The sequence below is a fragment of the Narcine bancroftii genome, chromosome 2, assembly GCF_036971445.1.
Source record: "Narcine bancroftii isolate sNarBan1 chromosome 2, sNarBan1.hap1, whole genome shotgun sequence".
NCBI lineage: Eukaryota > Metazoa > Chordata > Chondrichthyes > Torpediniformes > Narcinidae > Narcine > Narcine bancroftii.
The window spans coordinates 23930784-23958183 of NC_091470.1; the positions used below are offsets into that span (position 1 = coordinate 23930784).

Sequence of the window (27400 nt, forward strand, 5' to 3'; positions counted from 1 at the left end):
TCCACAGCTGGTCCCTCTGTGCATTTTACCACTTGAAAGGACTGAAATCAAAATCTCATTACCTTGGCACGACCTGCCATCAGGATTCAGGAGGAAGCCGGCATTACACTGGCAGGAGTAGGAGCCGGCAATGTTGGCACAGAGCTGTTGGCAGTATCCATGCCGACACTCGTCGATGTCTGGGAAGAGGAAAAGAGTTCAGTGTACTTGAGGCCGCAAAGTAGGTCCATATCAGAACACAAAATAATTAATATTGACGACTTCTTTTTTTAAACATTCTGGAAATGCTGTGAGACAGAGTTGATCTTCAACCCAACATTCAGCACCAGCCTCGATGAGACCAATCCTGTCAAAGCCCTCAATTTAAATTCCCTTTTATCCCTTCAACTCCATTTGATTGGGCTTCATTCCCACCCACCTTTACAAGTACTGTGAGATGAGTGAAAATTCATCGTGTTTTGTCCTGTGTTATGGCACAGATATTATTATTTTAGGAATTTTTGATGGCAGAAAGTGTCGCTCACGAGTTGATGCCACTGATCTCCGTAAATCCCAATATTTACACAAAAAACAATTTGCTTATTTCAGGGTAAAAAAAAATGAGGGTAAATCGTAGGAAACAGAGCCTGTCCCATATTTCACCGAGATCATGTGCCTCATCTCTTCTCCTGCTTGATCCCAAGATCCTTTTACTTCCTTTATCTTGACCGTAACTTTATCAACCTCTGTCTTACATTTGCTCACTCAAGGCAATCCACTGCCTGGCTTGGTGATGATAGAGAGCTCAGCATCTTGTAACCTGTTGAGATGCGGGCGCAGAGGTACAAAGGGGAGGCCTCTGCCAAGGACAGTCCCGCTCAGCGTTGGAGAGCAGGAGATGATGGGAGATGGTGAAGATGCAGCGAGGGTTGGAGCTGGCGCTAGATGTGGATAATGGGAGGAAGAAGGGTTTGCGGGGAGGGTAAGGAGGTGGAGTGAAAGGGGCTCAGAGGGGAGAGAGGAGGAGGAAGAAAGAGAAAGGTTGAGGGCGGTGTCTGGGTTGGGGGGTGTGGGGTTGGCCATAAGATCAGAATGGTGTGGATGGATCCAGAGGTACCGTTGTCTGAGTGAAGAATATGTTCAGCCCAAAATGGCAGAGTTCTCAAAGTACAATAGCAATCCCTGACTCAAACCAGGTCAAAACAGCTTCTCAGCTCCTAGCCTATCAACCACACTAAGATTTATCGATGTCTTAACGACATCAACTCACTGTTCTCTTGAACTTCACAGAACATTCCTCACAATCTGTCCACACAGGGCAAATTTCTCATGCCGATGAGCTCCAATTGTCTCTGGCTCAGGATAGACAACATTTTCTTTGCTGGGTTTCCAATGGAAGATTGTCCCATCCTTTAAGATACAGCACCGCATTTGGCAGAAGAAATCCACTGAATTTTAGTGCCCAAGGGTGTGTATTTAGATTTTTTTTAAATTTAGACCTACAGCACTGTAACAGGCCAATTTAGCCCTTCGAGTCCGTGCTGCCCAATTTACACTCCATTAACCTACACCCTTGTATGTTTTTAAAGGGTGGGGGAAAGCGGAGAAAACCATGCAGACACGGGGAGAACGTTCAAACTCCTTACAGACAGCGTGGGATTCAAAACTCAGTTTGCGCTGTAAAGGTGCGGCGCTAACTGCTACGCCAACCGTGCCGTACCTACATTTCATTAATGGTGCGGATAGACATGTCTATTACATTTTCCTATGACCCAGAAGGAGGCCCATCAAACATATGACAATATTTCAGGGCAATCGCATCAATTGCATTCTCCCATTTATTTCCCGTAACCTATTCTCTCTCTCTCATATTCCCATCAGTGAGGCAGCTGGTCAATCTGCAAAATGGGGACTCTGACCTCAAGCAACCCGTGTTCAGTCGCGACCCTGGTGTTGCCTGTTGACTTGGCATGTTTCACCATTCAGCATGCCTTTTGGATGTGGTAGGAAACTAGGGAACCGAGGGAAAGACATAAGCTTCACACGTACAGCAAGAGTCAGCACTGAACCGGAACTGCGAAGCAGCAGCATTAAATGGTGTGCAGTGCACCAGGCTGGACTCATTAATTGCTGGGCCAATCTTCACTCAGATATGGCCATGGTACCTGCTGGCTGAAACCAATTTCCTCTCATCGATCCCTTTAATAAGTTGAGAGAGAGAGAGAGAGAGAGAGAGAGAGAGAGAGAGAGAGAGAGAGAGTATGTTTGGGCAAGCTGTCCCTATCCTGACATTAACACAAAGGAAGAGATGATGTGGTGGGTGATGAACCCTTTATATCCAGGATCCAAGATGTGACCCTAATTGCAGGGCTGTTGTATTGGGAAGGGTTGTGGCTGTCATGTGAATGCACTGTTCCCCTACCTAGTCGGAGGACACACCAGATGCCAATCAAGGTTTTGTCCCGCCCCACCCATTAGTGCATTGTATCCCTGTAAATTACCTGGACTGGACTCTCCAGCCTGCCTTTACTTGGCCTTGGGCCATTGGCTATTGTAATTGGATTAACCCTCCTGACACCAAGCCATTGGGTCCCTCGCTGTAAATGACCTGGGCTTTACCCTCCCTCACTATAAAGGTGCTATGTGTTCTTTGTTCTCTCTCTTTGCCAGCTTGGGACCACCCTGCTTCACTCCAGACCTAGAAATGTGGAAGGATGCTGGATGTGCATTGTTAAAAAGGTTGGGTGTGTTTAATTAGTGTCCCTTATATTATAGAGCCGGGCCTGCACTGAATCAAGGGTGGGGGGGGGGGCAGCATAGTAATTTTTCCTTGATCATTGTCTGTACCAGTTCATTGTGTGAGTGTGCGTATTTTCCCCATGTTCGTTATTAATTGTCTGCTATTTCTTTCCCACGGCTGCTGTAAACTGTGCGTGTACGTGCACTGCATCAGTTACCATTTCCCACACTTGCCTTCTGTAAATAAAATCCTTCTCTACCAAAACTTTGTTCAGGGTCTTTGCTTTTGAGACCTACCAAAACTGTTTCCTCACTCACAACAGCTGTTGAAGTGAAAGAATACCCTGCTGGCCACTGATTAGTGAGCAGTAGGTGGAGCATTGACTGAAGTTACTTGGGCTGGCCTAATGGTGGGGGGGGGGGGGGAGGATTGGTGGTGTTGGAGGGTGCAAAGGAGTCCAGTGGATTCTGAAGCTGACATTGATCAAAGGACCTGCTTGGAATTGGGTGTATCATGTTGAAGTGCTGGGCTTTGATTAGCCTGGGTGTTCAGAGGGTTTAATTGTGATATGGATGGGTGGCATCTGACCCAGTCCTAGCTCTGAGCAGGATCAGGAAGGGGTGTTTCTGGGATCTGGGAGTCCAGCTTCAATTGGTTGAAATGAGAGCATGGCCAGAATCAATATTGGGCAAGAATAGCCCAACTCAGATTGATAGGACAACTCTAAGACTGAGAAAGGGTGCCACCTTGGATTGGAATGGGGTAGGATGTTGGAGTGGAAGTGGTTCTGGGGAGGATCAGAAACTCTGTTTGGCATCAGTGGAGCGATACTGGAGCGAATCTTGGCACGACCGAGATGGAAATCTGGCTTGGATCAGGAGGAGTTAGTGGGTTTGTACAGGATTGGGAAAAGGGAAGGGCTGTGGCCACAGGAGCTTGGTGGATCTGGATTGGTTGGCTTGGTACACATCTAATTGCCATATTGCAGCTTCTGACTCCTCCTGACTGGGAAGTCTTCCACTCACCTCCAACCTGAACCACAAACATTAACAAAAGGCACCTGACCAGAAGCTGAAACAACTGGATTCTTAAGGAGTGTACTTCTGCCAGCGGAAGTGGTGAATGCCATCTCAATTTCAACGTATAGTAAAATCCATGTTATCTGAAATTCAAGTAAGTGGCAGCCTCGAGCAACCATAAAAAAATAAATGTGGAAAATAGGTAAAAAGTGCAAAAATGTTAAATGGGTGCCCCCTAGTGGTAATTTTGCCAATCCACAAAATTCGCAATCTCAAACAGCTGGCAAATTTGCTTATCCAGCATCAACCAATCTCCATAGGTGCTGAATACTGGGGGATTTTACTGTACAAGAAAAATGTGGATGGTACATGGATGGGAGGGGTATGGAGAGATGTGGTCTGGATCTAGATTAATGGGACAAGGCAGAATAACAGTTCAGCGTGTATTCGATGTGCTGAATGGCCTGTTTCTGTGCTTTAGTGTTCTCTGGTTCTTCCTGCACAGACCAATGGACCGAGTTACTGAATGAGAACCCAGGCTAATTTATTTTATTTCCTTCACTTCCCCGAGGATAAATTGACACTTACCCATACACTGCCCATCTGTCAACCAGTACCCTTCGGTGCAGGAACAACTGTAGCCTCCCTCTGTGTTAATGCAGATTTGCGAGGGGTTACATTGGTGAGTTCCTGCTGTGCATTCATCAATATCTGTAAAGGGGAGGAAGACAAAAATGTTCATGATGCTCTGAAGTAATCTCAAAGTTCCAAAGCCTTTGTTTATTAAAGATAAGTGAAGTAAGAGGTTTCTTGGCTTAATTTCCCTTGAGAACACACATCAAAGTTCAGATTTATTGTCCGAGTACATACATGGCATCACATACAACCCTGAGATTCTTTCCCCTGTGGGTGAGGCAGAATTATCAATCGTCAGTCGTGCAAAAAGCTGTTCTTGAAGAAAAGAGAGAAAGATAGACAAAGAAAGAAATATAAACAAACTGATTATGCTGAATAGTAAATAATATGCACAGTCGGAGCCTCTGATTCAGTTTGGTATCCAAGTTATGGATGTTTCCACTCCTTCGGCTGTGGTTCATGTCATGAGGGCAAAGGAAAGGAATATCATCCCGCCGCCAGAGATCAATTTAAGTTGGATAAGTTTACCAGGAGGCACATTGGCAAAGCTGCTTAAATTCCATTAATTGGTGGTCGGGCCATGTGTAAGAGGTGCAGTAGCCTTTCAGATTGGAAAGTGGAGCTTGGGTGCCCCACAGGTCCTTCCATCATCGTGTTCCTTGGAAGGACTGAACAACCATTATAGGAACCTCAGCACTTTGAAAATAGACGACGGCAACTAGAAATGGAAGAGCAAGAAAGGCAGACTGGATGACTGTAATGCAGAGGATCATCTGTGTCATGTGACCCTACTGGCGGGTACCTAGTCGCAAGTCACCTCAGCTGCCAATCAAGGACAGGCTCCGCCCACGGATTAGCACACACCTGATTATTGGCCCTTTTAATCCAGCTGGTTGCACTATAAAGGCCACCACATGTGGACCATCTGCCTCTTTCTTTCTTCTTCTCCTGGAATGAACCCCAACTCCACTCCAGATTTTGAATCATAGGTGATAGAGAGCCATTGGTAAGATGTGTCCTGACAAAGGGTTAGGAGCTGTAATATTAGATATTAGAAATCACTGTTCCTAGTCTAGTTTAGTTAAGAACTGTGTCTGCACTATATCAGGGGGTGGCAGGTATCATATTTTATTCCTTGATTGTAAAGCTATCTCTCTGCAGGTGGGTGCAAGTATCAGGTAGTCATTGAATTCAATGCTATTATATTGTGCAAGGCTGCATGAGTGAGTGAGTGAGAGAGTGTGGGTGAGAGAGTGTGGGTGAGAGAGTGTGGGTGAGAGAGTGTGGGTGAGAGAGTGTGAGTGAGAGTGTGTGGACTGTGTGAGAGCGTGTGTGTGAGTGAGAGTGTGTGTGTGAGTGAGAGCGTGTGTGTGAGTGAGAGCGTGTGTGTGAGTGAGAGCGTGTGTGGAGTGAGAGCATGTATGAAGTGTGTGTGTGCGCGAGTGTGTGAGTGAGAGATTGTGAGTGAGAGATTGTGAATGAGAGTGTGTGTGTGAGAGAGTTTGTGACTGAAAGAGTGTGTGAGTGAGAGTTTGCCTGTGAGTGTGCTCTGTTGTGACTTCCCTATGGGTGTGAATAAAGAGCGTTGTTTTAACCAGCCAGTGCTGAGACTTGCTGCTCTTGGGACCTGACAAACTTGTTTTTCCTCATGTAACAATAACATTCCAGACGCATACATTCCAAGTTGAAATAGTCATTCAAATTGCAGTCCCAGATCTACCTGTTCCCATCCTCAAAACCACAAATAAAATATTGCTTTGGAGCCAAATCACCCTGTGTATACTAAACAGGGCTGTGAATGAGTGACCAAGTACCAGATAACAGATCAGCTGAATTTTAATGCCAGCGTTCACTCACGCAGGACATTAACACTTTCGTCCCTTGAAAAGTTTGCACAGAGGCAATTAATTTGTTACTTTTGCAATTTCTATGTGGCATGTCAGATGCTTGGCTGCATTTATTACAGTTATAATATAGTAAAGCACCACAGATGGTTAATAGGGACGATTATAAGATGAAGTCTAAGAAAGACTGCTTGCAGACAGTCATGAGGTGGACAGATAAAGAAATTCCGGGTGTCTTGGAGCAACCCTGAAGAGATTCAACATCGAACTACACCACAGTGATCATCAACCATTGGACCATCCTGTTTGGTGTTCCTGCACTAAAAAACACAGTGCTCATTCCCACGTGGAAGCTGGATTAAAGGAAGCAAAGACGAACATTTCTAGAAATACTCATGCTACAGCAGCCCTACACTTCTGTCACCAGCATGAATGGAACTTTCAAGCCCCAGATAGTTCAAAGTTATTGTCAGAAAACATACATGACATCACATACAACCTTGAGATTTTTTTTCTGCATGTAATTGCTATACTGGTAACTGTAAACAGAACTTAAAGAAAGAAAGAACCGTAATCAAACTGACTGTAGAAATACAAATATACCGTAATAATAAATAATGGGCAATATCGAGATACACAACAGACTTGCCAAGGCTAATAGCGCCTTTGGAAGACTACACAAAAGAGTCTGGAAAAGCAACCAACTGAAAAACCTCACAAAGATAAGCGTATACAGAGCCGTTGTCATACCCACACTCCTGTTCGGCTCCGAATCATGGGTCCTCTACCGGCATCACCTACGGCTCCTAGAACGCTCCCATCAGCGTTGTCTCCGCTCCATCCTCAACATTCATTGGAGCGCCTTCATCCCTAACATCGAAGTACTCGAGATGGCAGAGGCCAACAGCATCGAGTCCACGCTGCTGAAGATCCAGCTGCGCTGGGTGGGTCACGTCTCCAGAATGGAGGACCATCGCCTTCCCAAGATCGTGTTATATGGCGAGCTCTCCACTGGCCACCGTGACAGAGGTACAAGGACTGCCTAAAGAAATCTCTTGGTGCCTGCCACATTGACCACCGCCAGTGGGCTGATATCGCCTCAAACCGTACATCTTGGTGCCTCACAGTTTGGCGGGCAGCAACCTCCTTTGAAGAAGACCTCAGAGCCCACCTCACTGAAAAAAGACAAAGGAGGAAAAACCCTACACCCAACCCCAACCCACCAATTCTCCCCTGCAACCGTGTCTGCCTGTCCCGCATCGGACTTGTCAGCCACAAATGAGCCTGCAGCTGACGTGGACATTTACCCCCTCAATAAATCTTTGTCCGCGAAGCCAAGCCAAAGAAAGAAGAAATAAATCTCTGGATGAGTCTATTGCTCAAGACTCTGATAGCTGAGATGTAGCAACTATCCCTGAACCTGGTGGTACGAGTCCTGTAGTACCTGTACCTCCTTCCTGATGGCAGCAATGAAAACAGAAGATGTCCCAGTTGGTAGGGATTCATAATAATTGATTCTGCTCTCCGAAGGCAACATTCAATGTAAATACTGTTCTCGATGGTGGGGAGAGTTTTGTGATGTACTGGGCTGAATCCGTTACCTTTTGCAGGATCACCAACCTTTGTAATACTACTAAATGGGAGATGTTGTGAACAAGGGACAGACAACCACGACTTACCCAATATCTAAGGATTATTCCCTTGGATTTTCTCCACCCATTCTTGTTCATTGTTGAAGTGTTAATCATAAATTGAACTGAAATATTATTTATACACACTTGACTTCCAAGCTGCATAAATAGATTTAGATCAGCTTAGTAGAGAGGACTAACTGAAGAGGGAAGATCGAGGAGCTAAGCACTCAGCTAATGGCACTGAGAAACGGAGCGTTTGACCACCACCCAGCAGGCAAAACTGAGCTAGTGGGAATGGGCTGTGTGTTCATGGAGGTAATATCTCCAGGGAGAAAAAAATATTGAAGGATGTATCTTTCTTGTGAGAACCTCCTTCATCAAATTCTTTCCCAAAATCTGCACCATTCCAAATATTTTTACAAAATTATTGTACACACCAAGTCGGAAGATTCCATTGCAATGATTGACATAACATGTTTCTCCAGCTCTGGATATTTCTGGTTCAATCACCACGGAGTAATTACCCACTCCTATGAGAGAACTCAGATCACAATTCCCAGATGGCCATTTATCTGATATTACAATTTTGAGTAGAATTTATTGTAACAACAGTGAATTCTTAAGAGAGAGTCTGACCACCAGCACATAAATTTTGATTAAATAATTACAAGCATTCTAAGTGTAGTAATCCATACGGAATGCAAGATCAAATGTTATTAACTAAATGATACAATACATTTAAGCTTGCAGTGAGGCACCTCAGTCTTATGCCTGTTAAACAAGGATATCTACAGACACTGGGAAAGAGTGTAATATACAAATGTGCTGGAGAACCTCAGCAGGTCACACACCAACCTAGAAAGTAAAAGGCAATTAATGTCGGCATTCAAGCTCTTAAAGGGCTCAGATCTGAGGCGATGATTGCCTTTTACTTCCTCTGGGTGCTGTGTGACCTGCTGGGTTTCTCCGGCACTTTTGTGTTCAGTCTTCTGCCTACTCTGCTTCTCCTTGCTATCTTCTCTCCCTTGTCCCTCAGCATTTCTTCTGCTCTAGTTCTGTGTCTTCTGAGGTGACCGATGAGGTCAAGAAGGGGCAGGAGGTGCTTGTGTGCATGGTCTGTGATGTAATGCTCACCCTTTGCCATTGAGGTTGAATATTGGACTGAAGAGGTTGAGGAGTAAAGAGAGGATGAGCAGGTTGAGACTGCGGTCACTGGAGAATAGAAGAATGATGGACCATCTAAATGAACCATAAATTTCTTTGGTAAGTGGTGGAATTAAAATTGGCAAAGTTTCTGAATGAGGGATTGCAAATTTAAGATGAAGGTGAGAAGGAATCTCTTCTATCAGGTAACCATTCTCTAACTGAAGAAGGTGAAGTGTGATTAGAACAACAAGAGATAAAATTGGGATTTAGTTGCAAAAAAAAACATTGGTTAAGGCTGCACTTGAAGGATTCAGTGCAGTTTTGATTGCCGCACGAGAGAGGAGAGGGTGCAGAATAGACTCATAATGATGTTGCTAGGGTAAGGTTTGAGTTATAAGGAGATATTGGACAAACTGGGTGTGCTTTCCCTGTAGCAAAGGAGGTTGAGAGATGATAGGTTAGAGGTATATATAACAGGGCAGGAGAGTTAGTGCGTTGTAAGTATAGTGCTATTATAGCGCAAATGACCCGGATTTGAATCCGGTGCTGCCTGTAAGGAGTTTGCATGTTCTCCCTGTGTTCACATAGGTCTCCTCCAGGTGTTCCAGTTTCCTTCCACATTCCAAAGACGTGGAGTCAGTAGGTTAATTGGTCACATATTTGGGCAGCAAGGGCTTATGGGCCGGTTATTGTCCTGTATCTCTAAAATTCAAACAAAAATCTAAAACATTATGCAGTGAACAGATAGGGGAAATAATCAGACCCCTGTTTCCCATGGGAGAGATATCTAAAAACTAGCAGGCATAATTTTAAGGTGAGAACACTAAGATGCCTCACTACCCAATGAGCTTAACATCTTCTATGCCCGCTTTGAGAAGAACCAAACAGCCTTCTAGAGTCCATGAAAAGGCTGATGACCCTGTGATGTCTGTCTCTGAGGGCCACGTCAGAGCATCAGTCATGAGGGTGAACCCCCGCAAAGCGTCAAGCCCTGACGGCGTACCTGGCAGGTAACTGAAAATCTGTGCCCAACTCAATGTAGTTTTCACAGACATTGTCAACCTCTCGTTGTGCCAGTCAGAGGTTCCCACCAGCTTCAAAAGGGCATCAAATATCCCGGTACCCAAGAAGAGCAGCGTGAGCTGCCTCGACGACTACCACCCAGTAGCACTAACTTATAATTTGATGAAATGCTTTGAGAAGCTAGTCATGGCCAGAATTAGCACGTACCTAAGTAAAGATCTGGACCCACTGCAATTCACCTATCGTCACAATCGCTCCACGGCAGATGCAATATCGTTGGCTGTCCACTCAGCTCTGGATCACCTCTAAAACATACATATGACTGTGTAGCACTATCAATTAACCACAGCCTAGAGTTGTGATTAATAGGCTTTGATCAGCATAAAACATCAGCACGTTTCACATATTGCTGCACTGGTTCCAAGGTAGGTACTGAGGGAGGGGTTTGGGCGTAACAGACTTTTTGGGAATTCTGAGGGGAGGAGTCACAGGTGCAGGGGCGGGCCAGCCCATACAGTACATTCATACAGACAGTGCTAATAGCTATACAGTGGTTCTACTACAGACTACTCTTCATCGACTACAGCTCGGCCTTCAATACCATAATTCCCTCAGTGCTGGTCAAGAAGCTACAAACTCTAGGCCTCTGTACCCCCTCTGCAATTGGATCCTTGACTTTCTCATTGGAAGACCACAGTCAGTATGAATTGGAAACAACATCACCTCCTCACTGATCATCAACACAGGGGCACTCCAAGGATGCGTGCTTAGCCCACTGCTCTACTCGTTATGCCCCAACAACTGCAGGGTCAAGAATAATTCCAATGGCATCTACGTTTGCCGATGACATCACAGTTGTCGGTAGAATCACAAACGGCAATGAGGAAGCGTACAGGAGGGAGATAGATCAGCTTGTTGAATGGTGTAGCGACAACAACCTTGCTCTCAACATGAACAAAACCAAGGAGATCATTGTGGACTTCAGGAGGAAATCAGGGGAACATGACCCAGGCCTCATCGAGGGCTCAGTAGTGGAGAAGGTCAAAACCTCAATTTCCTGTGTATCAACATCTCTGAGGATCTGCCCTGTAGCTTCCACGTTGATGTAACCACTGGCTATACTTTGTGAGGTGTCTGAGGAGATTCGGTATGTCACCGAACTTCTCAAAAACTTCTAAAAAGCTGTACCTTGGACAGCATTCTTGCTGGATGCATCCCTGCCTGGTATGGAGGTGCCAACTCTCAGGACAAAAATAAACTCCAGAGGGTTGTTAACTCAGCCTGTGACATCACAGGCACCAGACTTCACTCCATCGAAGATACCCACATGAGGGAGTGTCTTAAAAAAAGCAGCCTCTATCCTCAAAGACCCCCACCATCCAGATCACGCCCTCTTCCTTCTGCTACCATCAGCGATAGAGTTCAGGAGCCTAAAGACAAGCACTCAGTGGCACAAGGACAGCTTCTTCCCACTGCCATCAGATTCCTGAATAATCAATGAACCAAAGATACTGCCTTATATTTCGTACACGATTAGCTCAAACATTGAATTTCATGACTTGTTCATGAAAATAAATCCTGATTCTGATTCTGACATGGAGGCTTAAAGGGGATCTGAGGGATAAACATTTCACACAAGGAATAATTGCTATGAGCTGCCAGTCAAGATAGTGGCTCACCATGTCTGCCTCAACCACTCACCATCCCTTAACACTAATTTTTATTCTTGTCACTTTTTCAACCCCCCACCAGATTTTACCGCTCGGTCTATGCACTAGGGACAATTTACTGCAACTGATTAACCTACTGACAAGCATCTCCCTTGGACGTGGGAGGATGCCAGAGCACCTCGAGGAAACTCACGCAATCCCAATCACAGGGATGACAAGCAAACTCCACACAGTCAGGAATGGACTGGTGCCGTGAAGCAGCAGGTTTATTAGCTGCGCCACTGTGCTGACCTGCAATGTTGTACAATAAATCATGTCCCACTCCCCCTCCAAATGCAGCTCGCATTTCTACTGATTGCTGTAGATGAAGTCATGAAAATGGAGGAAACCAGAGCACCTGGTTTAGGTACATGCACCTGGAGGAAACCCACAAATTCCTTACAGACAGAACCAACTTCAAACCCACATCACTAGCTGCGTCTTACCCTGACAAGTTGAATGAAATCCTTCCGTATCTGAAATTCCATGATTAAGTACAGTAGATTGCAAGAATCCAAATGGATCTCTACATTAATGGCAGAAATCACTGACAATGAGGGAACAAGTATGTTTGTGGGGTCAGGTCACATTTCTCATTGGAAACACAATAGCTTTAAATAAATTATGTTTCATCAGGTTATCTGATGAAAGGTCATCAACTTGAAATATTGCTTCTGCTCCACTCTACACAGAGGCTGCCTGGCCTGACGTGTATTTCCAGCATTTTCTACTTTTATTTCAAACTTCAAATGCCTGTGCAATGCCATGTCATTCTTCAAACCCAACTGATGGCACAATTAGCGTAGCAGTTGGTGAAACACCGTTACCACGCCAGCGACTGGGGTTCGAATCCACCGTTGTCTGTAAGAGTTTGTATATTCTCCCTGTGGTGCGCTGTCGGTCAAAAGCAAACACACCAAACCAAAAGACTGAACAACAGGCTTTATTCAATGTAAAACTTCACAGAGCCAGCTGGGAGATTGTACTACTGTGAGCTCTGAGAGTGACTTCAAAGAGTTGACGCAGGCTTATATCCTGGAAGGTGATTGACACCCGACCGGGTGGGGCTTGATCCACTCAGGTCAGCTGATTGACAGCCAGCCAGGTGTTGTCTTGTCCCCATGCTCTTCTGCAGGTACAGAGGTTGCCCCCTGCAGTAGGCCAGTGGTATACCACCACACTCCCTGTGTCTACTTGGGTTTTGTCCAGGTGCTCCAGTTTCCTCCCAGCCTTCAAAATGCACTGGGAGGTGGGGGGGGAGGGGGGGGGGTTTAGGTCAATTGGGTATAATGATATCACATACAACCCTGAGATTCCTTTTTTCCTGAGGGAGAACTATTACTTATTGGTCCTGCAAAAAAGCTGTATGTCATGCACATGTATGTACAAATAACAAAATGTAAACAAACTGACTGTGCAATACAGAGAGAAAATTTTAAAAAGGCAGAAGTAAGAGTCCTTAAGTGAGTCCCTGATTGAATTTATTGTTGAGGAGTCTGATGGTGGAAGGGCAGCAGCTGTTCCTGAACCTGGTGGTGCAAGCCCTGTGGCACCCATACTTCTTTTCTGCTGGTTGCAGTGACAACACAGCGTGTGCTGGGTTTTGTGGATCCTTGATGTTTGCTCCGACAGCAGTGTTTTCCATAGCGTCTCGATGGTGGGGAGAGTTTTGCCTGTGATGTCCTGGGCTGCGTCCACTACCAGACTGTGATGCCGCCAGTCAGCATGGGGACATTCGAGATAAACAAGAGGTGGTGAGCAGCCAATTCCTCCCTCTTTGCTCTTCCACTTCCCTCTCCCCAGCCTCCTCAATGCCACAGAATGCTCTCCTCTTCAGCCACCCATTGCTGTCTTACCATCAAACGTACAGGATTTTTTTTGAAAAAGAGAAAATTTGAAAGATAATGGGATAACAGGAAGCTTGAGGTGTGAGCCAGTCAAGTCAAGTTCTGGCTTGGTCAGAGAGAAGATTAAAAGTAATAGATCCATGTTGTTTCTGAGTGCAAGCTATATTCCTTTTTTGGGCTTGTTCTCAAAATAATTTGCTTTGTTTCTGGAAGATGTAGAAGGAAAGAACCGACACATTTCTACATAATGAAATCATTTGTACAGCCAGTGAAATACATCAAGATAAATATTTGTCGAACGGAAGGTAGGCTGTATTGTAAGCCAAAAGCACAATAAGGATTGTTGCACAGGCTTGTAGAACCCAATCTGATAATAACACTGACCCACCAAGGGCTGGATGTCAGTGCTAACAAAGGCCACCTGTTTTCAGTTAGTCCCATACATCAGAAAATTTAGCTTCAGCAATCTCTCCATCTGCTCCTAACGTTAACGAAAAATTCTCTCCAGAGAAATGGTTCTGCTCCTATGTTAACCACAAAAATAATTCAACACTTCATTATTAATAGGCCTCCACAGGACTGTTGTCTGTTGGAAAGTGGATTTCTTTGCATCATAGGATGCCAATTTCCTTCCTACAGAGCCTTAAATGGGTGGACAGCTGGCTCCTTCGAAATCTTGCTGGTCTCATTGCCTGGTGTTACTTGAACGACAAAGCACACTGGGGCTGTTGACGGCAAGGGTGACCAGAGTAATTGGCCCCAATTACTTTTGGCAACCTAGAACTGATGTTGAAAGTGTTTTATTGCTTTCAATGGGATGGGATTGAAAAGATGAGCAAAGCAGGCAGTCATCTCTTCGGATTAATTTGTTGCCTTGATTGGGAAATGGGGAGATGCTCAAATGGAACAAAAAAAAATCAAACGGCTGGAGGGACTCAGCTGGTCAGACATCACCCTGTGGAGGCAGAGCGATGATCTGTGCTTTGTGTCGAGGCCCTGCATCAGGACGGGGAGCGTTGAATGGAATTTGCTGTCATGTCTTGAGATACAGTGAAAATTTTGGTATGGGGAGGATCAAGCAGATGATGGACGGAGGAGGGTAATGGGGATGGGAAAATAGGACCTGGTGCAAAGACAGCATGATGAAAGCAGAGGTGGAGGGTGATGTGAAGACAAGGGCTGCAGGTTTTGGAATCCAGTATGTAAGGAAGGTGATAAGTGGAACCGGATGGGCATGTTGAACCTGTGACAAAAGGGTTAGAAGACCCAATGGGTGGGCAGACAAAACCTGGAAAGGAGGAAGAGGAGGAGGGAAAACAAAACTGGGTAATGGGCTGGGATGGTGGGGGTGGGGGTGGTGGGGGGGGGGGATGTTGGGTGAGAGAACATGGATGAATCAGAAAGAGAGAGAAAGGATCACAGGGGTGAGGGTGAAATTGGAAAATTCACCGTTCACGCCATTGGATTGTAGATTACCTCGGCAGAATACTAAGAGCTGGACTTCTAATTTGCATTTGGCCTTACCATGTCAGTGGAGAAGGCCACAGACAGACAGGTTGGTAGGCGAACAGAGAGCTGAAGTAACGTGCAAGCGAGGGCTAAGCATGGCCACTGTGGTCAGAGCGCAGGTGCTCAACAAAGTGGTTGCCAAATTTGTACTTTGTCTCACATCGCTAGCATCAAATGCAGCACAAAAAGTTGGAGGGAATGCATGCCTCAGCCGGATGTTGAAATCGTCTCTCTGTCGGGAATGATTTGTGTTATCAAATATTTCAAGTGAGCATCGTTCCTTTAAATCAGTGGTTTTCAAACTGCCCCACTAAGCTCACATTCTACTTTAAGCAATCCCTATGCTCTGTGATTAGTAAGGGATTGCTTAAGGTGGTTATGTGAGTGGGAAGGGAAAGTTGAGAACCACTGCTCTGGACCCAAATGTTACTAAAATATTTTGCTGGAGAAAAATGGTCATTGGCCCATTTCCTTTAGTTCTGAAACTGTCCACATAATGAATCATTTAGGTACGATTAAAACAGCAGTTTTCAAACCTTTTTCTTTTCACTTAAGCAATCCCTTACTAATCACAGAGCACTTATGGCATAGGGAATACTGTAAGTGGAATTGAGTTTAGAGGGGCACTTTGAACACCACTGCTTTAAATAAAAGAATCCGGAGAATATAATAGAACATTTCCTATAAAGAACAAAGAATTTCAATAAGCATTAGCTTTTGCATTCTGGAACCAAATACTCTTGGATTTTCCCAGAATCTTTAGGAATTGAGGATAAATCTTAAGGCATTGCTGCAGACATACATGGATGGAATCCAAATGGCTATTAAAAACACTGGCTTTCTTTTTATTTTCTTTAAGAATTTCCCCTCTGTGATAGTACAGAACTATCACCAATGTATATAGTTACAGTATCTAGAGTGTAATGACTGTGCTTACAGCGATTGGCTGAGAGCTTAGCCACGCCTACTGTCTGGGCCTTAAAGGGTTGTGTCCCTAGCCAGGTCGGATCATTCCGGACTGGTTGGCCACCTGTGAAGAGCTCCTGTCTTTTGCTAATAAAAGCCTTGGTTTGGATCAACAAGTGTTTGGTTCTTTCGACGAGCTCTACACCCTCATATTGTTAAGGGAAGAAAGCCTTATTTAACTGACAAGATAAAACCAAATGGATAACAATGACTTATTCCCTTTCTAATAGGCAGTACACTTGGGAATTTGACCAGTGGCCAAACATTTATGTAATAAAACTTCTCAGAAATACACCTAGCTTGAGTTGGCCATCCTCTCTCATAGTTTCCAACATATCAATTCTGTGGATTAAACTAAAAATGCTGTATAGTCACAAGAGATTAATTAAAAGGAAGCAGACTCAGTGTTATTCAAGTGGTTTAATTTTGCTTTCAATTGGAAATTGCGGTTCTATTGAAGTGAAATGTATGAAATTCACAAGACCTTAGTGAAGTTGCTCTTAGACAGTACAGCTTAATATTGGACAGAGAGATAATTCAATGCAATCAAAGCAGTTGAGTGCACAGCATCTGACATTCAAACTTGCACATTAATTTGTTGGTTCAATAAGAACGTAAGAAATGGGAGCAGGAGTTGACCATCTGGCCCATCGATTTGGTCTGCCAGTCAATAAGACGAATCCAGCTCAGGCCTCAGCTCCACTTTACCCACCTGTTCCCGTAACCTTCAATTCCCCTATTATTCAAAAATCTATCTAACTGTTGATGAGGAAGCTCCTCTGCTTCATTAGGCAGAGAATTTCAGAAATGTACTCGTCTCTGGGAGAATCAGTTCAGATTTATTGTCAGAGCATATACATGACATCACGTACAACCCTGAGATCCTTTTTCCTGCAGGCGAGGCAGATTTACCGCTTACTGGAAGTACCAAAAAAACTGTAGTCACAAACTGACTGTGCAATACAGAGAGAAAAATGTAAATAAAGCAATAAAGTGCAAAAGTCCTTAAATGAGCCCCTGGTCGAGTTTGTTGTTGAGGAGTCTGATGGTGGAGGGGGAGCTCTGTTCCTAAACCTGGTGGTGTGAGTCTTGTGGTACCGACACCTCCTTATCTCTATCTTCAATCTAATCCCCTGAATCTAGACACTGTTGCCTCAGTGCTTCTATCTTATCCATTCAGAGAACTACAGGATAAAAACAAGCCCTTCAGCCCACCTAATCTGCGCTAAACTATAATTTTGCCTTGTCCCATGGACCTGAATCCCGACTGTAGCCCTCCATATCCCTCTTATTTCATGTCCTTAACAAATTTTTTGTTAAATGTCAAAATGGAGCCCACATTCACCACTTCAGTTGATACCTCATTTCTTTAGTCATTTTATATTTCTATAAGATTCCCCCTCATCCTTCTAAACTCCAATGAGTATAGTCCTAGGTTCTCAATAGAAATAGTGTCCATGAAAAGCAGAGAACTTTGTCATCAAAACAATTGGTATTCCTGCAGTCCACAGACAGACCAGTGTAACCAAGTGCAAGTGACTGGCAATACCAGTTCCGTTCATTGCTACCATCACAATGGCTATCAGAGATCAGAAATTTGTCCATTTAGAACAGCCAAATGTTTCAGTTGCCAAAATAAAGATACCATTTCCAAAGCTTCCAGACCCAAGGCTAATCTGAGCATCATAAACAATTTTAGTGCCAAGTCAAACATATGAAAGGAGGCCTTCATAGTTTGGAAGTTCAATTAGTCAAGAAGACAGAGATTGCAAGGCGAAGCCACAAATAATAATGGCAGCAAACAGAGGTGCATAAAAGTGTCGAATAGCAATCAATGCATTGATATGTGTATTGTCAGCATTTAAATTTGTTTTTATTTACAGCATGGTAGGAGCCAAGTCCAGCCATCTAAACCTGTGCTGGCCAATTATATCCAAATTAACCCTGTATTGTTTGGAGACAGCGGCAGATTCGAACCAAGGTCGCTGGTGTTGTAATAGCGCCGCGGAAACTATGCACATTGTTCACTGATGAATCAAGATATTTACTTTGGCAATTTCAGACAGAATGCCCTGTCAAACCAAAAATCTATTATTACAAATGTGTAAAACATCAAGGACAGTTACTCATCATCAGTGGAGCAAACTACAACATTGACAGTGAAGGACTGGGTGAGGCAATTCGAACTAGATTGAAAGAATGGTTTTAAGGTTGACATCAATATCATCCCATATTGTTGGGAAGGTATGACAGCAGGTACTCATTTTTCAGAACAAGGTGGAGTGTGTACAGTTGCATCAGATCAAATGCAAACCTGACTGACTTCAAGCTCAGGTGGGTGCCTTTATCAAGTCGAGTTTACTGTTAGCTGATTATACAAGTACAAACTGATGAAACAACGTTCTCCGGAACTCGGTGCAAAACATCCAGATGCAACGCACACAATTTGAGACTATATATGAAGGACAGGTATTTCATCTACACAAATAAATTTTGTTAATGAATATGAGAGTCTCAGATGGTTACCGTGAGCAATTCCTGTGGTCGTTCAGTTTACGCTCTGAAGAATCAACTTGAGAACTGCTTGTGAAAGCTTATGAAACTACAAAGTCACACAACATCAAGATGTAAATATCAAACCGTGGTTGCCATCCACTTTGCAAGACCTGCACAGAGTTAATAGGATGAAAAGTGTCTATCAAACTGGACCACTCCCATTTCTTCATGCAGATGGATGTTGTCATTGTGATATCCAGCAATACTTGACCATCAGCACACATAAAGGTCTCTATCTTGTGCATCCTAAGAAGCCAACTCTTCACCCAAAATTTGCCAGCCCATAATGGGTAAGACCTTGCACTAGGATAACTGTGAATATTTATTATCCATCTAATGAATTGATTGTCTCTTTTTAATTCAAATTATGTATACCATTGTAGTTTTTTTTATGAAGTACCTGTTCAACTATGGCAAAGTAGAATTCAAAGTCAGTCAAAGTTCAGATTTATTGTCAGACTGCATACATGACCTCACATACAACCCTGAGATTCTTTTTGCCAAGGGCCAGACAGAATTTCTACTTATCAGTGGGGTAAAAAACTGTACTCAAGAAAATGTATGTATACAAAAGAGAGAAAGGTGAGAAAAGAAAGAAATGTAAACAAACTGATTGGGCAGAAAATAATTATTCATATTAAATAATGTTCAAAGTAAAACTCTTTGACTCTCTGAGTTTGGTGTTGAGGAGTCTGATGGTGGAAGGGTAACAACTGTTCCTGAATGTGTTGGTGGGAGTCTTGTGTGCCTATACTTTTTTTCCCTGATGCAGCAATGAGAACAGAGCATGTCCTGAGTGATGTGGATCGCCGATGATTGCTGCTTTTCTTAATGGCTGCGTTCTATGCAGATCTTCTCGAGGGTGGGGAGAGTTGATGTATCGGGCTCTATCTACTACCTTTTGCAGGGATTTCCAGTCAGAAGTACTGGTGCTCCCATACCTGGCGACAATGAAGCCAGTTAGCACATTTTCCACTACATACATATATATATATATATATATATATATATATAGAAGTTTGTCAAGGTTTTCAATATCATACTCAAACTCCTTAGAAAGTAGAGTCACTGATGTGCTTTTCTTCACCATGAAATTCGTGTGTTGGGTCAGGAAAGGTCCTCTGAGATCATGATTTTTGTGCATATGTACATTCTATAATGTATATGAAAATAAACCTGTTCACATATTTCTACCAGATCCCATGGCCTCCTTTGCTCGAGGGAAAACAACTCCATCCTTCCTAATCTCTCCCCAAATGAAAATTCTCCAATCCTGGCAAAATCCTAGTGAATCTCCTCTACGCTCTCTCCAGTGCAACAACATCCTTCCCGAAGCGCGGTTCCAAAACTGCACAAAGTGCTCCAAGTGCGGCCTAACTGATATGTTGTAAAATTGTAACATACTACACTCCTACACTCTGTTTCCTCAACCTATAAAAGCAAGCATATCATATTTCTTCTTCACCATATTTAGCGATAAAAACACAATTTTAGTAAATTTATTTTTGTGGGTTTGGACACAGGAGCGCAGACACACACAATTACACTCAGAGTAATTTCGGAGTCACAAAGTCTGGTAAGCAACCCCAATAAAACTAGAAGTATTTGTTCATTGGAATATCTAGGACAATGGGGTTGCTCAAGCAGGACATCTAATTAAACAAAAGCTCTTTCCTTGTTTTCCTATGTTGTTAGAATGGAGATTCAGATGGTATCTGTTTAAACAACAACAGGCTTTTGGGCGGGTTCTGCTCACTTATTAGAGGGAATGGCTCATAAAACTTTTGGAAGAGATAAACTTCAAAGACAGGAATGATGCCATGTGGTAAAGACACTTCAAGACAGAAAGCATTTATGAATATTAAGGAATATTTCAAACTGAAGGCCAGGAGACGCTTGGCCATCCTGTGGGTAACACAAGATTGAAGAAGGTGGTTAACCATCCTGTAAGTCACACAGGATTGAAATGCAGCAACAAAAAGCTGCTTCTGTTCTCCTTATGAAAAAGGAGGAACACCAAAAAAGTGGGTCTGAAGAAAATAGCCACTTCTGACTGTCTCTTTAAAAGAGAGAGGACAGTCTCGTTGCGTCCATAGAATTGGTCACTTTTGATTAAGAAAGAAAAAATAATCATTCATCTCAAATATAACCATTTTTAAATGGTTACTTCATTTAACCCTTGCCTGGGTTTGCGAAATCATTGTGTGGAAGAGAAAAGAAGCACTGGAACCTCCATGCAAGAGGAGGGGGAAATCATTTGTATGAAGAAACAATTCTCTGAAAACTACTCTGCAAGAATTTTGTGAGTTTTTAGAAGTCTGGTGCCTCATACCTACTCCATAATTGCTGTAGAGTAACAATTTAAAGAATCTGAGTTTCAAATCAAAACTGACTGAACTTTAAAATCATCTCTTCAGAATTATACCTGAACTCTAATGGTTTTGGTTTTGTTGCACACACACACAAACACATAGTGCATGGTGGGTTAAGTTTAAAGTAAAGAAATGTTATGTTATTAATATTTATTAATAAAAATTATTATTTTGAAGATACCATTGTTTTGGTGAATTTCCATTGATACTGATCCAGTACATAACAACCACCCTGACGAACTGTACTGCCACTTTCAGGGAGCTTTGGACAACTTAATGTCCCTTTGATAATCAACATTCCTTAGTTCCCTCCTGTTTATTGACTACGTCCTACCCATATTTGACTTTCCAAATCTTATCACCTTGGCCAATGTTCTGCCCAACTTACCAACCAATCTATATCCCGCTGGGCTTAAGCAACATTTCTCGCTAACCCCAAAACTACCAACTTGCATGTCATCTGCAAACTTACTATATTCACATCCACGTCATTAGGACAGGTCACAAACAGCAAAGGTTCCACCAACAACACAACTAGTCTTTCAATCATTTAAAAAATCCTTCTGCCACTATCGCCGGCCTCTATCCTGTCAAAACCGTGATCACCAGAAAGTATCTGTTTTAAATGAGTAAAATGTAAATATGAAGTGAAGTTTTGCATTATTCATGTTAACATTATTATTCATATTTATCTTACAACATTCATTCCATCGTGTCTTTGCCAGTTTTAGATCAATCTCATCAATTCCATTCCCCAAATTACTTTTGCCACAAGAGGTGTGTATATTGTTTTGCATGTTGATGCCACTGCTCTAGACCAGTCATTCTCAACGGAGGCCCTATAGCAGCACCACCATCCCCTACCACCCCACTTTCCGGGGGCTTCAGCACACTTAAGTAAAAGTCTTGTTTTCTTTTCACCTCATGTAACATAATTTTTTTTTTGTTTTTTTTATGTAGTCGGTAGCAGAGAAGTACGGGAGAAACCAAAACTTGACTGCTTCGCAATCAAAGGGGGGCCCCATAAACTTTGAGGAGAGTCCTATGGGGGCCATAACCAAAAAAAGAAAAAAGTTGAGGATAGCTGTGCACAAAGACTAGAAGATTCTTATGTTAATCGTGCTGACTCTGCTTTCCTGCATCCTAATCCCCAAGCTGATCCTGTTTGTACTGGTTACAGCCATTAACTGATGTATGAATTTTAGTTTCCTTCATGTTCATAATTTTAGATCAGTTTTCCCATCTCTCACAGCTGGTTTAGGCTTTTGAAATCTACTACTCCAAAGCCTGAAACTATTGTGGAGTTAAGGCTGTTCCTAGGTCTGAAATGGGAAAACTGAGCTAGGAGAAACCATGTAGATGTGATGAATGGAAGATTTTTTAGCAACTGCAGGTCTCATTGTCCATTACATTGTGCTTGAGTTGAAGTTCTCATGTGATATATTACAAGTGAAACATTTCAAGAGTTTGTCTCCTGAGATGGAGAGAGAGAGAAAAAGAGAGAGATGGATTGAGAAAGGGGAGAATGTTGCTAGAGATGGACTGTGATAATACAGATCTATCACCAATGTACATAGTGTATATAGTTACTGTATCTAGACTGTGCTTACAGCGATTGGCTGAGAGCTAAGCCACGCCTACTGTCTGGGCCTTAAAGGGTTGTGTCCCTTGCCAGGTCGGATCATTCCGGACTGGTCGGCCACCTGTGAAGAGCTCCTGTCTTTTGCTAATAAAAGCCTTGGTTTGGATCAACAAGTCTTTGATTCTTTCGACGAGCTCTACATGGAGCAATGATGGACCAAGTGGATTTGAGGTCAGGGCATTTCAAGTGTTTATCTCCTGAGATGGAGAAGTGTGATATATTACATTATGCTGCAGGGATAGATACAAGTCATGTAGTGGGTGATAAGCAGAACAGTCTCGCTCACTGCCTATCAGTGTACGAAGACCTTCTGACACTGTCACATCTCAGGGATGCCAGTCTGAGAAAACTTAAAGTTGAGAATATACCAAGCATAGGGCAGGTCCAGATAGCATATGGGGTCTCTGAAGATTCTCAGAGAAGGATCTCCTCTCATGGCCATTTCTCCTTCAACCTGTACAGATGGCGATGGCCATAAGGATGCCTCCTGCAGTGAAGAGTTGCTGGAAGTTTAATTACCGAGGGTCCTGCTATAAATGCTGGTGAAATTGCTCACTGTGGACCTCTGAAGGAGTTCAAGTCCGTAATTGCTTTGGAAGCTGGCCAGTCAGGTCCTCTCAATGTCAGCAGATGGTCCCTTTTGGTCACATCAGAGGCAATGAATTAGCTCAATGTGTTCTTGGTCTGAATGAGACTTCAAGAGAGTCGTAGAGTGAATCTTTGAGTTCTAATTGATGTTAACAAAGGTCAAGCTCATAGACCTTTAGAAGGTAGATACAGATTTGTACTTCGTTTGGCTGGTCAGGTGGCTCCAACTAAGGGATCATCCATTCAGCTGAGGAAACTTCTTCACCTGGAAGGGTAGAATCTTTGCAATTCTCCATGTTGTCGAGTACGCTCGAGGCGGAGTCCAATAGATTCTCAGATGCAAAGAGAATGAAGCAGCAAAGTGGTACAGAAATATCTGCTCTTCCCCGACACCTTTGGGGATCAAAAGAGCTAATTTTATAATTGGCTTGATTCCACACTGAGCAGATCCCCAGCACAATTCACTTTGGCTAAACTTGATTACGCTGAGCTGTGATCAAATTTCAGAGCTTCATTGCTTTAGTTGCCTGGTTTAACATTGTCCAGGGAAGTACAGTCCGAGTTATCCGGCCAAGTGAAACATTAGTTGCGGCAGGGTCCTTTCTGACATTTAAGAGAAGGTTGGATGTGTACATGTGTATGAGGGGGTTGGAAGGTTATGGGCTGAGAGTGGGGGGGGGTGCGACTAGTGGAGTTGTTCAAGTGAACCAGCGCAGATTCAAAAGGCTGATATGGCCTGTTTCTGCCCTGTAAACTGTTATATGGTTATAAATTCATACAATCATAGAGTTCTACAGCTATTTGGCCCAACCCACTCATGCCAGCCTATCTAGTCCCATTTGTCTGAGTTTGGCCCATTAAACATTTCCTATCCATGGACCTGTCTAAATGTTTTTTGAATGTCACAATTGTCCCTACCTCTATCACTTCCTCTGGCAGCTCACTACATATACTCACCATCTTGTGAGAAGAAGGTCCCTTTTAAATTGATGCCTCTAACTTTAGACTCACCTACTTTGTGAAAAGGGCTATGACTATTTACCATATTCAAGATTCATTTATTGTCATGTAATAGCACAGAACATGTCACATGACATGAAATTGCCTTCTGCCTGTCATAAGATTGTCACTAATGTCACCCAGTGCCCCTTACAATAAGGAAGAAAAAGAATCAAAAGAGGGTTCTTTCAGAGACACTGATTTGTCTCCAGAGCTTCCGCAGCCTCTGCAGCTGGAGAAACTGCTGTTTGATCAACGTCCAGACCTAAACCTCTAACATGATCAGGAAGCCTTCTGCATCCAAAGCCCCCTTGAGAGACCTTCTTGCTCTCAGTACCTCATCGCATTCCAGCTCCGATACCTGGTTCCCATTATCAATGCCCTTCAGGATTTTATAAATTTCTATTGTCCCCTCAGCCTCCTACGCCCTTAAGAGAAAAGTCGCAGCCTATCCAGCCTCTCCTTATAATTCAAGCCCACGAGTCCCAGCAACATTCTCCTGAATCATTTCTGCATCCTTTCCACAGAATGACATCTTTCCTATAGCTGGGTGATTTGAACTCCTTGCAATACTCCAAGTCCAGTCTCACCAATATCTTGTACAGTTGCGACATGACGTCCCTGTTTATGTACTCACTGCCCTGATCAATGAAGATAAACGTGTCAAGCCCCTTCTTCACCCTCTCATCCACCTGTGTCGTCATGATCATGGAACTATATAACCGGTGCGCCCAAGTCTCTCTGCTCTACAACATTCACAAGAGCCCAACCATTCACTGTGAAAGTCCTACCCTGGTTTAATCGACCAAAGTGCAACACTCTGCACTTGTCCAAGTTAAATTCCATTTGCAAATATCCACCAGGTGGGAAAGGAGTAAAATCTGAGTTGGCAAACTATGGGTCTAACACAGACAACACGCATGCTTTCTTTGAATCTGAATTAAATGCAAATGTTGCACATTGAATGCATGGGATTATTATCACTCTTGTTCAAACACGTTGCTATCTTGAGCCAGCAATGTGATGGTGGTTTCTGTGTACTTAAGAAGGTCTCCAAAGTCCTTGGAGAAATTCTGAGCCATTTGTGGGTCATCACTGCAAAGAGCTCTACAGCAGATTTTGAGCAACAAACAATTTGCTGGAAGAACTTGGCAGATCAAGTAGGTTCTGCCCCCAAACAGTGGTCACTCTTTCTCTCCCACTGATACTGCTCAATCCACTGAGTTGCTCCACATTTTGTTTCTTGCCCAATGATGTTTCTCACTTTACTTTGATCGCTGCATTGACGGAAGATATATTTACCTTTTGACAATGCAGCAATAGCAGAGGTTTCCCCTCTACTACCATCAACACGGCTATTACCCATACATCTGCCCCAGCCCACTCCACCCCCACGTGCTACAAGGACAGGATTCCCCCATCAGACGCCCAACCAGCCTCCACGTCCAACATATCATCCTCTATCATTTCCATCACCTATCTCGTGATCCCACCACCACACGCGTCCTCCCCTCCTCGCATTGCACAGGTACCACTCCCTCCATGACTCCTTTATCCACTCCTGCCTTCCCACCAATCCGCGATATCTACCCCTGTGCTACACCTCCTCCCTCACCACCCTTTGGGGCCCCAAACAATCCCTCCAAGTGAAGCAAATCTTGTAAATCTGCAGGGGCAGTCTACTGCATCCGGTGCTCCTCTTGTGGGCCTCCTCTATGTCAGAGAGACTGGGTGCAGACAGGGAAATCGTTTCTTTGAGTGCCTTCTTTCTGACCACTGCAATAGCGGGGATGTCCCAGTGGCATCCCATTTCAATTCTCTGCCACCATTCCCATGCCAACAAGTCTGTCCATCGTCTCATGTACTGCCAGTCTGAGATCAAGCAGAAATTAGAGGAACAACATCTCATCTTCTGTCTGAGCACCCTCCAACCAGATGGCATTAACATCAACCACCTAGGTTTCTGTTAGCCCTTATCGCACACACACACACACTCCCTTTTTCCCCTATCTTTATGTCTCCTTTCATTACAACTCTCCCTTTCCCTCAGTCTCCTTTCCTTCAGCTCTGCATTCACAGAACCACCCCTTCCCCAATCAACTTTCATCTGTCCTATCCACGTGCAATGATCACCTTTTGCCTGTTGGCCTGAGCTCCTCCTCCTGCCTCTTCTTCCCTTCTCCCAGCCGTTTTTATTCACACCATGAAGAAGGGCTCAGGCCTGAAATGCTGATGAACTATCTCCATTGGATGCTGTGGGACCTGCTGAGTTCCTCCAGCAATTTTGTGTTTTTATTACAGTCACAACGTCACATATTCGTGATAGACTCCTGAAGATGTATTTATTTCCTGGAGACCTCAAGAATATCTTCTAATGCTGATATTGGTACTCAGGCTGTGTCTCAGGTTGATCAGAGCTAGTTAGAGAGCCGGCTTTTCTCTCAAGCAGCTGGGCAGAAGCATCCCAAGTCAATGCTTCCTCATAGGCCTACAGCTGAGTTTGAGACTTGCCCATTGCCAAGGGACCTCGGTGATTGTAAAAACATTTTGATTGGAAACTCTTCATTTGGCATGAATGCACGTGGAGGAGGCTGCCAGAATTTTGCTAGTCCATAGAAGTAATCCCGTTGCAATTGTGTGCATGAGTGAGTGAGAGCGTGTGTGAGTGAGTGGTTGTGTGAGTATGTGAATATTCAGGCCACGATTAAACGCCTCAGAATTTCTTACCAGTGGAAATAAATGAGTGGATCATATTGAAAGGTGAGGCATACAAAATCTAAAACACTTTCCCTACACATTCCCTGCTGGCAGATAATTTTCATGATTTCCAAGTGTTTTCAACAATCAAAGACTGACTTCAAAGTTTACCCAGGCAGACTGAAGTATCTTTACTCACACCTATGCTTGGAGTGGGATGACGAAAGGGGATGTGAATGTCTTTAGGTACTCTAGAGTTAAACAGGAAAGATGCTGGGGCCAGGGCAATGCACAAACCTGCTGGAGAAAGTAACTCACAGGAAGTGAAGGGTGACCAATGTTTTAGGCCTGGGCCCTTCATCAGGTCAGACAACTATATCTGATGAAGGAACCAGGCCTGAAAAGTTTGTACCTTTCATTTTCTCTGGGTGCTGCGTGACCTGCTGAGTTTCTCCAGCATGTTTGTGTATTGCATTTGGCACTCTTACGGCCTT

The 27400-nt window shown here is 43.7% G+C and overlaps 1 protein-coding gene across 2 annotated transcripts in view; it reads right to left on the reverse strand.

Moving 5' to 3' along the window:
- The window catches only part of fbln5 (fibulin 5), a 98767-nt gene that overhangs the window by 31019 nt on the left and 40348 nt on the right, over nucleotides 1-27400 (reverse strand). For both annotated transcript variants that reach the window (XM_069916113.1, XM_069916112.1), the window contains exons 5-6: nucleotides 4327-4449; nucleotides 63-179 (exon numbers count right to left, since the gene is read on the reverse strand). In XM_069916113.1, the coding sequence (XP_069772214.1) occupies nucleotides 63-179; nucleotides 4327-4449 (240 nt within the window). The remainder of the gene's footprint in view (nucleotides 1-62; nucleotides 180-4326; nucleotides 4450-27400) is intronic.